This window comes from Eimeria tenella, genomic scaffold, assembly GCF_000499545.2.
Source record: "Eimeria tenella Houghton genomic scaffold, Eth_scaff117, whole genome shotgun sequence".
NCBI lineage: Eukaryota > Apicomplexa > Conoidasida > Eucoccidiorida > Eimeriidae > Eimeria > Eimeria tenella.
The window spans coordinates 22,950-37,627 of record NW_013541482.1 but is presented as its reverse complement, the minus strand read 5'-3'; the positions used below and the strand labels follow the sequence as shown (position 1 = coordinate 37,627).

General features: G+C 48.8%; 2 protein-coding genes across 2 annotated transcripts; one reads left to right on the top strand and one right to left on the bottom strand.

The window, feature by feature from the left end:
• Positions 1-13,244: 13,244 nt before the first annotated feature.
• ETH_00025235 (uncharacterized protein) lies at positions 13,245-13,706 on the top strand (the record flags this gene model as incomplete). Its single annotated transcript, XM_013373003.1, has 1 exon — positions 13,245-13,706. The coding sequence occupies one exon, from the start codon at positions 13,245-13,247 to the stop codon at positions 13,704-13,706; it is 462 nt and encodes a 153-aa protein (XP_013228457.1).
• Positions 13,707-13,986: 280 nt separating this feature from the next.
• On the bottom strand, positions 13,987-14,298 carry ETH_00025230 (uncharacterized protein; the record flags this gene model as incomplete). Its single annotated transcript, XM_013373002.1, has 1 exon — positions 13,987-14,298. The coding sequence occupies one exon, from the start codon at positions 14,296-14,298 to the stop codon at positions 13,987-13,989; it is 312 nt and encodes a 103-aa protein (XP_013228456.1).
• Between the last annotated feature and the right edge of the window lie 380 nt (positions 14,299-14,678).

Sequence of the window (14,678 nt, the reverse complement as noted above, 5' to 3'; positions counted from 1 at the left end):
TCAAATATGCATTCGTTCCTTTGTGCATATCATTTTTCCCAGCGAAGCGGTGCACCTTCCAGCATCACTGGGCAATGCAGAATTGAATTCCTGAATCCAGGAACCGAGGGCTTTATTTCATTATATAGAACCTTACGAGAGAAAAGTAGTCTCCAACTGCTGTCTGTGTTTGCCATGAATCCAGATACCACTTTCCACGCGGTGATCCATGAGATATTTGTGCAGCGGTTTTACACTACTACTTAGTTGTTCGATGGTTCTGCAGAAAATATGTGACATCAACGCAAATCTACCGTTATTTCTAGATGCTACAATCCGGACTAACAAAATGCGCCTCATCATATTTTTTGCATCCTCCCTCGTGACCTTTGGATTCTCACCTTGCACAATAGCCTCTGGCCCTAGCAGACATACTCCGTGAGTATATTCTTGGTGCTTCTCAGCAAACGCAGTATGCGCATTCTCCTGTAGCATCCGGTGGAGTCCCCGAATTGGTACGGTTGACACGACGAATCGGAAAGGAAGCATTGCAAAGATGTATGTAGAGCAGCTCGCACATAACATGTGTATGCTAATGTGCATAAGCGGCAGCCTATGTCGATTGGGAGGCTTATAGCTCCTACTAATATGGGTAAAGGTTTGTGAACAGGATTGTGAGCGTCCAAGAAAACAGGTGAACAGTATTCGTCCATAGTTGCAATGTCCGGGCACCTATACAACGTCCAGTCAACCGCACTTAGAAATGCTTCAGCATGACACGTTTCCATTTGATCAGTTTGAAGGACGACTAAAGCAAGCAAGTTCGTAATATTTAACTTGTCAAATGACTTGGACATCTAGGAAATATAATCGTCACCAGGTTTGAAGGCCCTTCCCGTTCCTTCGACCAGCCGCTTAATGGCGTTGGACTAGTAGGCTGATCTCCCTGGTCTATATCCTCAAGTCCAGCCAATGCCCGCATCGATGATCATTAACGGCTGAAACTAGAGAGTTCAGCGTATGCCATTAGACTGTAACACATCCCGGACACTTTGTTGCTCAACTGCTGCTTCGCTTCGGCAAATTCTCAGTAATCTTTAATGAACATAACATTGCGTGCTTGCTTTGAAGAATGTCTCTAACAAGCCCCGCTAGTACAAAACCCAAGAGATTTCAGTTCCGCATTGGAATTCAGAAGAAAAAGTGTTCTCACATAAGCAAGAAAAGTGATTCCGGAAACAAAAGGCCACAACAACAGCATTACATAGCCGAACCGAAGAAAACACAGGATTGATTATAAGGATTAACAGGATTCAGCAATCCACGACAAAATGCGTCCTAGGGTCTGAGTTTAATTGTGTTGCTGGAAGCATCCAGTAGTGGAAACGTGGTGGAGGAACAGAATGATAGTTTCCCTATCAACCTCCTGCAGATATCACCAAAAATTCAGAAATTCTGAAGATGCATTCAGGATTCAACAATGGCTTTCAAATCTAAACACGCCCTCCCATCAGATTTAACACAAGACACCCTTCACTTTGAGCCTTACTGAAGTGTGGAATAATTCAAGACTTCCTAGCAGCCTCACCGATAAATCCTGCTAAATACTGGCTTTTGTCTCTCAATAAATTCTCCAGACTCAGCTTTTGACTATCAGGGATTTCAAACGCAAATCGTTAAGGAAACGCCTGTAGCACTGGTGAAGCGGAGTTACTTAAAATGTAGCCGCCTTCTTATGCCGGCCTGCAGTCCTTTGCCGCCAGCATTAAACGAGAGGCATCACCCTGAATACAAGCGCAGTCCTCAGAGGTATCACCCTCAATACAAGCGCAGTCCTCTGACCCTCTTCTATTGAAAGGATCAATTTTTCAGCGAACCCTGGGCACAATGGCTGACCTGGCAAATAATCGGCTGAAGCCATGTGCGTGCTAAGGCTCGAAACCGCGAAGCACCACTTTCCCGCTTTTCCGGCGTTCTGCGAAAGAGCCTGCTGCAGCGCCAAGTTAAACGTTATTCTGAGAAACGCTACTAAAATGTACTGGGAGAGTGTGCAGCTCCTGTGCATGGGAAACAGTTCCACGAATCTTGAAAACTCCGCTATACCATACTGCTCGGGAGGCATGATGCATGCCTAGTCAATGCGATTTCAAACCTTGAAAAAGCCAAAAAAACTACAAAATGCCTCGCTGCTAATAAAGAATGTACCAAACCATCTAGACTTACACAATCGCTGGAGCCGACGACATCGCATTGCCTGCGAAGTACACACCCCGCTACTTGCATCAATGGCGTCATAAGAAAATTATCGAAGACGCATAATGGAGGTGGCAAAAAGCTACGCACGATGATCCGACAGAAGAACAGATGAGGACAGAAATTCCTGCCACCTGACTGCTCTGTCCCTAAAGCACTCCGCGTGAAACATCCTATTCTGGCCGCGCATTGTGAAGCATTCCATGGAGACGGCTTCGCCGACACAGTAGACTTTTTGTGTTCGTGATAACTATCATCCGACTTTCGGCGTGTCGCATCGGCACATCTACTCCTCGAGTTCGTTATCTTGCGTATGCCATCGTTAGCCGAAGTAGTGCGATCCCTACTTTGCATGCAATGCTGTTCAGAGATATGGCTTTAGCGTTGAAGTCGCGCGCGTCTGCGTCAGCATTTTCTTTCAGCTCAAACGCTTTTGTGGTGGTTTTTAGGATATTTCCTTCTCAGAAGCAGTTGACATGAAATGCGCTATCCCGCGAGCAGTGGAATCTGATGTGAAGCGAGCGGACTGTACAGCATCTAACATAGATCCCTCGCCAGATACACTTATCTCCACCAACAGTACCATTGGGAAGCCAGACTCATGGCTTTTCACACGAAGTGTGGTGCAATGAGCACGAACTCGTATATTGACTCCGCTAGCATGTGACCGCAGCACTTCGGCCGCAGCCTTGTTCTTTGACTCTAAATGGCTCACCAGTACGTCGTGGAGCCCCCGCTTGTAACAGTCTAGTAAAGCTGTGTGTGTTCTTGACGGTGGACGGCAATGAAAAACCTGTGAGCTGGTCATGCACTTAGTAAAATCGAAGCTAGTTGGTCAAAAAATTTTCAAAAATCGAATACACGAACTAACACACACTGCTTTGCCAGAGGGCGACGGAAAAAAAATGATACCTGAGCATATGAAAGCAGACTCAGAGTCAGTCATGGCCCCAGTTTGCCACACTGCAGCTGTGACGCATCCGTGGATAGCAGCGCGTGCCCGGCCGAAAGCAGTTTGGCAAACCGTAGAGAGTATCATGAAAAGACAATGTCTGCGTTCCCGGGGCCGAAACAACAACGGTAGATATTCGTCGTAGTGGACTCATGTTAGCCGTTTCTGTGTGTCCTTTAACGCTTTCCGCAGCACAGTTGTTTGAATGAAGGGTTTGACGTGTCCTACGGATATTAGCATAGTCCTACGTCGTGCTGAAAAAACGTCTGCGCCCTTAGCAGAAGGTCTCCACCATAGTTTCGGGCGACTAAAGAGCATCCGGTATTCTATTGACGCTCGAAGACTCTTTCGCACAGCAGCTTTGGAGAATTCACCCAGCCTTGGTGCAGTGCAGCTTGACGTGTTGTCGTTCAACCTACAGCAGACCATTTTTCGATAATAACCAGTCACCAGTGAATAGACGAAGAGCGTTAGCTTGAGCATAATATTGTGGATTGCGGGAGGCGCGGATGCCTAGGACATTTGTAACTGCTTGCTTCGCCATGTTGTTGATCCCAGTGTAGTTTACTGTCCTCTTTACACGTCAGCTTGCATGACCTTAAAATATTACGCACGCTGTCACCCATCATTCCGTTTATCTTTAGCAGTTCCGAGACATTGTGGGAGAATAGAGACCCAAAAAAGCATAGGAGGATGCTTCTAAGAACTTTTACGTCCCTTTCAGCACTTCCTGCATCTCACTTTTCTAGTGCCTCTGTGCCCTCCGAAGGTACAAGATAACGGTTCCTGGCCTTGTTTGCCTCAGCGCACTCAGTATCCAGAGGGCCTAGCTTGGTCTACGATGAAATATCTACCATCTTGGAGATCTCCCAGGACGTTTTTTCGTGTCCTCCTTGTAGTACTAAGTGTGTTGGTTGGTGGCTTCAGCAGACTTGCCCAGCTCTTATAGAAACAGAACACACAATAAGTCCAGTAATCCAGGCCCTGCCATTATATGAAATGTTCTGCAACCTTCTTCACTGGAATACAAAAGTATGAATGACTGTAGTCACGTTCTCAAGTTCTGAAATTGATCTTCCTTATAATTCCCCGCACTCAGGGATCTTCCTTCCTAGGCCCTGTAGGGACAAGGCCTCCACCGGTGCCGGTGTTATCGCCGGGTGCATTCTGCAGGTTTTCAGAAACACCTCAAGTTTTCTTCTGCTAATTTATTGATAAACTGCCTTATGTCGCTACTCGGAAGACGTTCCTGTCTTCGTACATCATGTTAACCCCCTAGTACACCGCGTTAACCTGCTATAGGTTACCATTTAGCTATCTTCATAAGGTCACCAATGAGCCCCATTGTAGTGCTTCAGCAGTACGTCATTAGCACTCTCGCAAGATTCCCGAGATTTCCCTTCCGTGGAAGGTTTAATTGATCTGTTAGCCTTTCCTAATTAGCCCTGTGGAGACGTGTGCTTGAAATATTCATGAACCAGTGGTCTCTTTTGCGTGGACCACTGCAGGCAGAAAGCAATCACTATCTCGCAATCACTAGAGATGGCTCATACGAGAGGTACTCCTAACCTGCTGACAGAAAAGTAGCATGTATTTACGACACACCTGTTCAGCCATTCTGCGATTCACAGAGTCCATTCCCTTGTGTTCCTCTATTCATCATAATAATGCTTCGAACCTTGTCATGTTCTCGGTCATGCAAACGAAGAAAATCATTAACACATTCTTCAGATCCTCGAAAAGCACTGGCGAAAATTTTCTAGCGCTGTTGTTCGTGATGCGGAAAAGCGGGTACAGATTCATAGCACTGGAGGAATATGCGGCTGCAGTTAATTCCGAGCAATGGAAAATCATTTTTCAAATATTAAAATTGGTCTAGAAATCCAACCTGAAGGATGAGCAGTTCGTGAACTCCCATAGGCTAAAGTATTACACGGCCTACACTCTAGTACCCACTGACTCCAGCTGTGTCGGAAACCATCTTGGTGAGAGACTAGTTGCGTAGAGGCATCTCTGTCCGTTGCGCAAGCAACAGTCTGGAAGGCGATTCGTAGACGAGCTTAAGCAGTGTCCGCTATCCAATGTTACTTGCCCTTACAAACGTATAAGCTCAGTCTCAGTAGCGGTGGTGTGGAAGCGACTGAAAGCGCGGTAGAGCTCTAGCGCTGTGCCTGCAACTACCGACAATAACTGAGCACACCTGAAACTGCAATCCCTACTCTAACTGTTTCAGCGTTTCATTTAATATGAGGATCTCGACGGGTAAGTGTCTCATTAACTGCGCGCAGCAGCTGCAACAGTACGGATATACTCGATGATCTCTGCTCCGAGAACGTTGGGAAATGCACAGTGTTCAAACTTAATAGAGTCCTTGTGTCTTACAAGCAGGCAGACACGCGCGTTGTACAATGCCTATCAGTGGCTGGGTCACATAAAGCAGAGTCCCAGAGTATATTAGGGTCTTTTCATTAATGCATGTTATACCTTTTTAGTTCAATTTCCTTGTCGTAATACCGGGTTCCTGTATTCAGAGCGTACCTTGGCAGTGGCACTTGGTGACCTCAAAATATCTTGCCTAGTTGCTGTAACTCTGCATTACTGCTCACAGAAGAGGCCTAAATCACGATAACTGTGAAGTTGAACACGTCGGAATTATCAGAAGTTGAACATTTTCTCACAGTGCCTGCATTAGCGCTCTATCGCCATCAATTAACACAGGTTGATTCAAGCATTCGATGAGGGTCAATGTAAAGTAATCGACTTTGTCAGTCGTGTTGCTCCTGTGCGTTCAGGAGTGTTTCACATCTTCCATGGTGCTGTCTCTCTGGAGGCAGCCCTATGTACGCTCCAGATCCTGTAAAACTTTTTAGTTACGCTGTACATAGGGATATCCAGATAGACGCGAGAAGCACCTTCGCTCCCTGCGTTCGTGAAGGCCCATGGTCTTGAATTCCGGTGAAGCCCATGTGGTGTTGCACTTCCCGGGATAATACTTGCTTCGTGTCTTGCGCACGTGTCATACTGAGGCTCCCACAGAGATTCAGCGACTGAGGCGTTAGCACCGTGCATCTACCTACGGCAGTGCCGTAGCACTAGGTTCCTGCGAGGTCCAAATTTACTCCACAAGCTCTCTCTAGGTATACTAAAAACATTTGCTTCAGCTTTTTAAATCCGACTTTTTCCACGTATGCTTCACCGGCGCTGAGTGCATCTCCATACTATCACTGGGATTCTCTAGGCAGTGTGTAGATTCGCTTCAGACATTCGAACCAATGTTTGCAGATCCATTAAGAGTTTGTGCGTTTGCATTTGCTTCTTGGAGGCTTTTGTGCTCTGCACAAAGGGAATGATTTTCATCTCCCATTTCTGGAATTTGTCATGACGGTGTAGCTGATGATGTGTGTCTTTTGTTCATGCGCAGTATTCCGGGATTGTAATTACTTTTGACTATTCCAGGGCGTTCGACGGCGAGGCTCTGATCAATGAATCTTTCACTGCAGGGTTGAGCCATCATCAACAGCCCGTTTGCTTCAGCTTTCCTATCCCGTGCAAATCTCTTATATCTGACGAATTATGTTTGGCGAGGCCGTTTAGCGTGCATTGACAGTCGAATTGGGGGGGGCCTAGGAGTGTGTTCGCTGCGCTTGTGTCGTCCATGCTCACATACTTTGATTGCGGACAGTGTGCCACCTTTATACAGTCGATGTACATAACCCCGTCCGCTAGACTGCGTTGGGAAGCTAAGCTTGCGGGCTTCATTTTGCTTAACGTTGTGCCGCAGGAGCTAAAGCACTGGAGACATGTGTTTGGTCTATTGTTTTGCGCAGCGTCAATGGGGCCGTTATCCTGCCCTACCGCTTTTAGCCTGTGTTTTGAACACGTTTATAGCTGGACGCGAAATTTTCTGATACCATCGCTGATGAATCTCTTTACCCGCGTGAGATTTGTCTGCTGCCCACGTGCACCTTTCAGTTCCGACAGAATTGCACTTAAGCGGTTTCAAGGCTCACACTGGCCGTCGCGAGCTGCGCGCCATAGCCGTAAAGCATGCAGCAGCCAATAAACGGTCGCTGTATCCCCGACTTTGGGTTGTACAAATCAGGTTTCGCTCCTCAGTGCTTCAACAGAGCCTGTTGTTCTTGAAGCTCAGGTAAACATCAATGCATGGTGATTGGTCCTGAATACAGCCTTCGAATTTGAAAGTATTATAGAGCCTTTAGCTTCTCAAGGCAAAAATGGGCTTTGTTCTGAACGACGAGGGTGAATACCCCTGGGTTGTTGGGTTTGACCCCGCCGCCAATAACTTTGAAACTCTTATCTACACTGATGCATTGCGCAACTTCATAAAGACCTGGGCTGTACGGTGAACACGTCCAGACTGCAATGGCTAGCGTGCTATCCTAGAATATCGCCCGTGTATTTCTCTGGTTAAAACCGTGGATCAGTGGTTAATGCTCATCTGGAGACACACTATGAAGTGACTATTTTTAATCTTTCGGCTCACACGGAATAAGCTGCCCTGATAATGCAATCTGACAAGCTGATATCCGATGTAAATGGTAGACAATGATAGGATGCCGTAGGCAAAGGAATAATGATTTCCCTGGCTGTGTGAAATTAGTGAAGACCGATCTAACAAATCAATGTGGCTGGAGAGTCCCTTGATTCCTAGCAACATTTTTCCGACGCCTGCTGCTGCTTTTTCCCCATGACGACCCCGCACTACCTTTCATTGTGTGCCAGCCTCTGGAAGTAAGTTTACACACCAGACGGTTAGACACTGGCGTACATTTCCATGTTAGAGGTTACGGATTTGGGCAAACGCTTTCAAGACTTTCCCAGATGATCTGTGCTTATGAAGCCAAAATAAACTAATATTCCTGGACCTGGAGAGCCTTTGCGGTGATCGACGTGCTCGGCTGGGCGGTTAAGCATATCAGCGCTATTTGTATAGCCTCGACCTTCACAGGTCCACGTTGCTGCTGCTCTCCGAACTTGCACAAGGCGGAAGTCTCTGCTGCGAGGCTGCGCTCTAATCAATAAGCATTCCGGTGTGCCCCCACGCTTCGTCAGATTTTTGTAGTGTTGGTTATGCAAACTGCGGGAGGCATAAACATGCGGTGCTTAGAAGTATTTTACTTTTCAAGTCCAAACTGTATTCGCAACTCGTACTGTAGTGTTAGATACCAGTAAGATATAAGCCTACTTTTGTGCGGCTGTTGCTCGATTCAATGGGACGAAGGAAGGAAAACGAAGACAAAATTTAGCTTCAGAGCCTTGTTTACATTTCTCCCTTTGGTTCGTTGGCCGCCTGACCTTTCGCAAACGACAAGAAGGGTGAGTGCCTCACGCACGGCTCTTTGGATGCATCATTTTTCTCATCTACGCTTTTTCTTGAATGCGTTCAGTCGAAGAAGACACACAGTCTACAGTCGTGTTAGCCTCTATGGAGTGCGATTATATCTTAGGGAGTAGGTCGAAGACAACTACGCTTCCCTAGAAAATGCGTGCGAATACCAGTCTCGGCTTTGAGATAAATTGTGATGGAATGTTGCGCGGACTGGTCATCTATCTTCATTGGTAGCCTTCTTATGAAACGCCCTACCGATGCATCCGCCGCGAGGTGCTGTGGTTAAAAGGCATAGCGGTCTGCATTCCGGAGACCCGCGCTTATTTAGAGTGTTCCTGGATGTCCACTGGCTAAGATCGTCACTGCTGAAGAAAGTGATGGCCTGCTCTAAAACCATGCTAGTGCTTGCTAAGGAGCTTGGCGCATATGCCCACCTTTGTCCGCGTGTACAGAGAGGGAGCCAAGAACAAAACGTTTTTTGCAAATGCGCCGATAATGTTTAAGAAAGCTGAGCATCGTTGTAGTGCACACGCACTAGCATAAGGCTTGCTGGTGACCTATAGAGGATAGCTAGCTAGCGACCTACAAGAGGTCGCAACACTGGAGGAGAACAGGACCCTCTTACTAGGATCAAAGTAACACAATTTGCCTGCGAATTAACGTACATACACCAGAGGTGCCTGTGAATGCGTGGCGCCTGGGGCTGGCGATAGCGCCGGCACCAGTGCAGGGCCCCTCCCCACAGGGCCTAGGAGGCGAGACCCCCGAAGGGGGGGATATCAAGAAAACAGACTTTGGAAAACTGAAACTAACTATATTTCGTTATATTTGGGCTACTGTTTCAAGGAAATGGGCCAACGTTAGGTGCTGATCATAGGCCCGTGCTGGAGGGGGCAGGTAGCAGCGTAGTCGCAGCAGTAGGCCCTGTGCACTACAGTTGTGGCCTTTGGTGTTGGTGCACGTTCGTGTCAAATGTGCCATTGCTTGTGAACGGACGGAAAAACTCGCGCCAAAGGAACGTTCGTTAGGAGCATAGCATAACGCCATGTCTCTGTTTCGCAGAAAGGCTGCCAGATGTTCTTTTCTGCAGCTATGAGTGAAGAACAGCCTGCATGATTCTTGCATGTACACAAAAAGGCCCACTTTGCCTGCGCAAGCTCCTGGAAAGGCTTAACGCAGGCTATGTGGTAGGCTGGTACACATTTGCAAAGGCTCACTAACTAGGAGAGGTATAGAGGCGGTGCGAGTAGTGGAGTTACTTCTAGTTCGTCCATGTTATATGATAGCCTAATAGATACTTCTTAAGGCGCGCGAAGTGAGCGTTCCGCTGATACCATGGACCCTATACTTGTCTTCTTCAGTGGTACTCCAAGCACATCCTGGTGGGTAAGACTACAAATATCCAGCTTGTGCGTTCGTCTGAATGAAAAGTCGGTGACTCCCCAGCAACGGCGCCTCCCCGGTAATCAAGTTTAACTGCGAACGCTTCGCAGTTAATCTTGGAGTCTTCCTGCGGTGCTAATCTGAACCAAGTCAACTGGCTGTTTCGAATGTCTAAATGCCACAAAAATGCAGCGGCTTTGTTGGGTCACAGGGAAACACACAGCGCCCAACTTCAGTTCGAACGCAGGTTTTGACAGCGAGTGATAGAGAGCGTCTCAGACGCACGTGTCTAGCTAGTGGCCCTCCTGGCGCATCTTCCGCAGTAGCGACTCGAGAAGAGTGCGATAATTTTTACATGAGGACACCAAACATCCCAACATACTGGATATTTTCCTCGTTCCTTCTGTCGCTACGTCTCGCCAAATTGTGCCTGCTCATTCTTCACTGATATGCTAATCTGCTTCGCCGGACAATGCCTTCAGCTTCTGAATATGAAGGAAATACACAGGGAGAAGAATGGGCTGTGCGCGTCCAGCCCCTGGTCACGCTACAAAGCGCTGTGCCGAAGAGCGCGGAGATTAAGCTATTTGGAGGCTTCTGTCGAGTTCAGGGGATCAAAAATCTAACAGCGCACAGGATTTCCTCTGGCAAGGCAGCGCGCTGTGACGAAGTTCTTAACCTGGCTGTTCAGCTTGCGGCAAATTCGGATAACCACTAGGCCTCCATAGATAGTGAGCTAAGCAGCCACTAGATCTCCGGAGGCAGCAAGTTAATGAGTGAAGAAATTCGCGGGCTAGAGGTACACTGTGCGTTCAGTTACGCTTCAAGGCGAAGAACTCAGGCGTCCCGCTGCGCCAAAGCGGGCGCCCAGTGCAGGTGAAGGCTCTTGGAGGGAGCGAAAACAGTAACAAATCCTTTTTCCGAAGTGTTGAATGCTTTTTCTGTGCAAATGTTTGTGTTTTCAAGACGGGTTTGCATCACGAGTTTGCACTTCCTGCCTATGAGTGAACTGAGGCATTCCAAGTTGCTTCTCCTTCTCCCTGAGAGTTGCAAGGTCTCGCGATTTGGAGGCAGCGAATAAGCAGCCGGCCAGCAGTCAGCAGAAACTGTGCTAAGAGCCGCAGACAGAAAGAAACTTTCATCAGTTTTGAAAGGCGGGAATGTGCAGTTTTGCGCTTGCTGATAGACAATTAGTAAGCTTCGTGATAGGCCTGGTGTGAGATAGTTTACGCCTCCCAGCCTGGCCCTGAGGCCCAGATCCACGCTTGCGAGATAAATACAAAAAATAATATTGGGTTTCACCTAAGAGCCTCCTTGGTTCCTCTCAGAAGAAAGTGCGCAGGTATTTCCTGAGCCGCTTCATCGGTCATCCAGTGAAAGCGGCAGCTGCGGTGATGCAACACAAACTAGAGATAGCCATTTCAGTGTAAATATATTTGAACTATTTAAATGCACAATTTAAAAAATCAAATTGGGTTGGGAAATTGCGATCACACGGGACTTGGTGGTGACCACCTAGCCGAACAGAATGCCCGCTGGAGCCACTGAGTGGCGATTTGCGGGTTCAAGATTATGATTGAACAAGACTTGGTTGAAAGGAAATAAGGGACTTAATGAATAAAAAGTCATATTCTGTTTCCTTAGCTGGAGCTTAGCAAGCAGGAGGCTCTTTACAACGCCACTGCCATTAAAAATGCCAGTGGGAAGCCCTAGTCTTTGCAAACTCCGGCTACAAACGTTCAAATTCATCTTTGGCAGTTTGGTCATCTCGGCTCCAGCTAGCGCTTTGCTGAAAGAAAACCCTGCGGCACTGCAGCACAGGAAGGCAGCTACTTCTGCTGTTGCAGCAAAAGTAACTATTAGCTGCTCTAAATTCCTTAGCGGATGCATGCGCAAGCAGCACTTTGGCTGCATGCAATTTGACCGCCGCGAGCCCCCAGCCCCCCGCTGTGCCCGCAGCTGATGCTGCATGCATCAGTGCCTACAAAGAAAACTCTGGCTACGCTGCAGTAAGACCTTGAGGCCTCTAGATATCAATTACTTAGAGGCCTTCAGGGATACTGAAAAGTCCTAAATATTATTTAGAAGTCTGGGAGAGTATTGGGACAGTTTAGAGAAGCTCGCTGGGCTCGGACATAGTCCTGCAACGGCTGAATACATTGTCTAGCACTAACCTTGCCGCTGCTGCTGCTGCTGCTCTTGCTGCTGCTGCAGTTGATGCTTCATTTGAGCCGTAGAAGAGCCTAGTGGCTGTCTCATGGCTCTGCTGCAGTTGCAAAAGAGGGGAATTTTGATTAAGGTGGGATTTGTTGAGGGCTCAACCAGCGGTGTTTGCTGCTGAGCCAGTGCTGCTGCAGCAGCACGAGGCTTTCAATTAGGAACTTTGCCAGATTTTTGGAGGTTCCTTTTGTTTTTAATTTACATTTGGTTAATTTAATGGATTTTAAAGCGAAAAAAATGAGAAAGAGGTTGGCAACCGGTGCAGAAGACACCCACTCACAACAACCATATGGTGGCAGCGGTGGGGTGGTAATGAACACACTATGGAACTTCGGGATAAAAAGCACGTTGAAATTCTCCCAATTACCTTTTAATCATGAAGACATGATTTATGCATTCTTATTGTGTCAAAATTATGCAGAAAGAAACCCAAATAGGTTCATTTCACTGCCAAAATCGACCTGCTGGGGCTGCTGGCGGCTGCAGCCCCAGGGTGGACTGGTCCAAGGGAGAGCCTCAGCTATTTTGGTGGAAAAGGACGAAAAATAAAAACATAATTGAATGAAATCTGGCTTTTTGAGGTGTATATAGACCACAATGATCAGCTAAACCGAGGCAACACCCACCCCGCATGACCAGAACCTTTTGTAGGCACTGACACAAGCAGCAGCAGCAGCAGCAACAGCAGCAGCAGCAGCAGCAGGCTTGTCTTCTCAGCATCAGCAGAGGCCTTAGAAGTGCGATCCAGGAGCTGCTGCTGTGCTCGGATAATGGTACTTATGAGCCGGCTGAGCACCTCGCGCTGCTGCTCCTGCTGCTGCTGCTGCAGTTTGTTTGCTGCTGAAAGGATGTGAGGCAGCCCCAGGTGACTTCGCGCGACAGCAAGTGTCTGTACACATGAGACAATGCGACTTGCGAGGAGCCAAACCCTAAACCCTAAACCCTAAACCCTAGAACCTAGGCTACAGCGAATGCGGCTGCTGGAGCCCCCCGAGCCACCTACACCACGAGCTGTTGCTGCTGCTGCTGCTACACCGGAAGCAGCAGCACGGGCAGGGTGAGCTGGAGCAGCAACAGCAGCAGCAGCAAGCAGCAGCAGCAGCAGCAATGTCCACAGCGTGCGGCCCTCGTGCTGTTGAAAGCCAGTTTACCTGCGCGCCGCTGCTCACCATGGCGGCAGTAGCAGCAGAAGCAGCAGAACTGCAGCAGCAGCAGAAAGAAGAAAAGCAGCAGCAGCAGCAGGAGACGCAAAAGCAGCAGCAGGAGTGCCAGCGAGCCATGGAGCAGCCGCAGCAGCAGGAGCCGCAGCTGAGCGGGCAGCAGCAGCAGGGGCAGCAAAATGTGCAGCCGCCTCCACAGCAGCAGCAGCAGCGTGCACAGCCGCCGCCGCAGCAGCAGCAGCAGCTGCAGCAGCAGCAGCAGCAGCTGAGTGGCGTGATGACTTGGAATGTGGCTGGCTGGAGATCTGCTGCTGCTGCTGTCAGCAAAGACTGGGGCTCTATAGAAGCCTTTCTGCAGCGCATGCACTGCGACTTGGTGTGTCTGCAGGTGAGCGGCAAATTCAAATAATAAATAAATAAATAAATAAATAAATATAAAATTGAATTTATTAAAATGTTCGAGTCGGCAAATGGTGGCTAGCTAATCTGTTCGAGAAAGACCGAAGATTCCGCGCAGCGGGACTCCCCCAGCTGCTGCTGCTGCTGCTGCTGGTGCTGTTGCTGTTTATGGAGAGGTACTGCTTCTCCTGCTGCTGCTGCTGCTTCCCCTGTTGCTGCTCTTGCCGGTACTAGACGCGACACTGTTGCTGCTGTTGTTGCTGCTGCTGTTGCTGCTGCTGCGACAGTTGCTAGATGTCGTACACTTGCTGCAGCAGCAGCAGCTGCTCTTGTGGCTGCGTCTGTTGCTGCTGCTGCTTCACTTGCCACTCCTGGAGCTTCTTCAGTCGCTGCTGCTGCTCCGGCTGCGAACACTGCTGCTGCTGCTGCTGCTGCCTCCCCGCCCCACCGCTGCTGCTACTGCTGCTGCTGCTGCTGCTGCTGCAGGAAGCTAAGACAGGCGCTGAGACAGTCCGCGCCAACCCCAGGGGCACAGGAGCAACACTAAAGGGTTGGGACACTTTTTGGAGTTGCTGCTCTCCAGAGGCCCGCAGGGGGCTCATGGGTGATTTGCTGCTGCTGCTGCTGCTGCTGCAACTGCTGCTGCTGCTCTTGCGGTTGCTGCTGCTGAGGCTGCTGCTGGTGGGCTGCTGCTGCGGTTTTTGCGGTCGCTGCTGCTGCTGCTGCTGCGCGTTTTTTTGCGCACGGGTGGCAAAGAGGCGCGGCTGCTGCTGTTGCTAAGGTTGCTGCTTCTTTGGTTGTTGCTGCTGCTGCGCACTTTGCCGATTCTGACAGAGCCGCGCTGCTGCTGCTGCTGCTGCAGGCTACAGCGGAGTCACAACAATTGTCCGTCAGGGCTGCACAATACGGGCGGACTCCCAGCCCTTTAGTCGGTTCATATCCCTTGAAGACTCAGCAGCAGCAGCAGCAGCAGCAGCGGCAG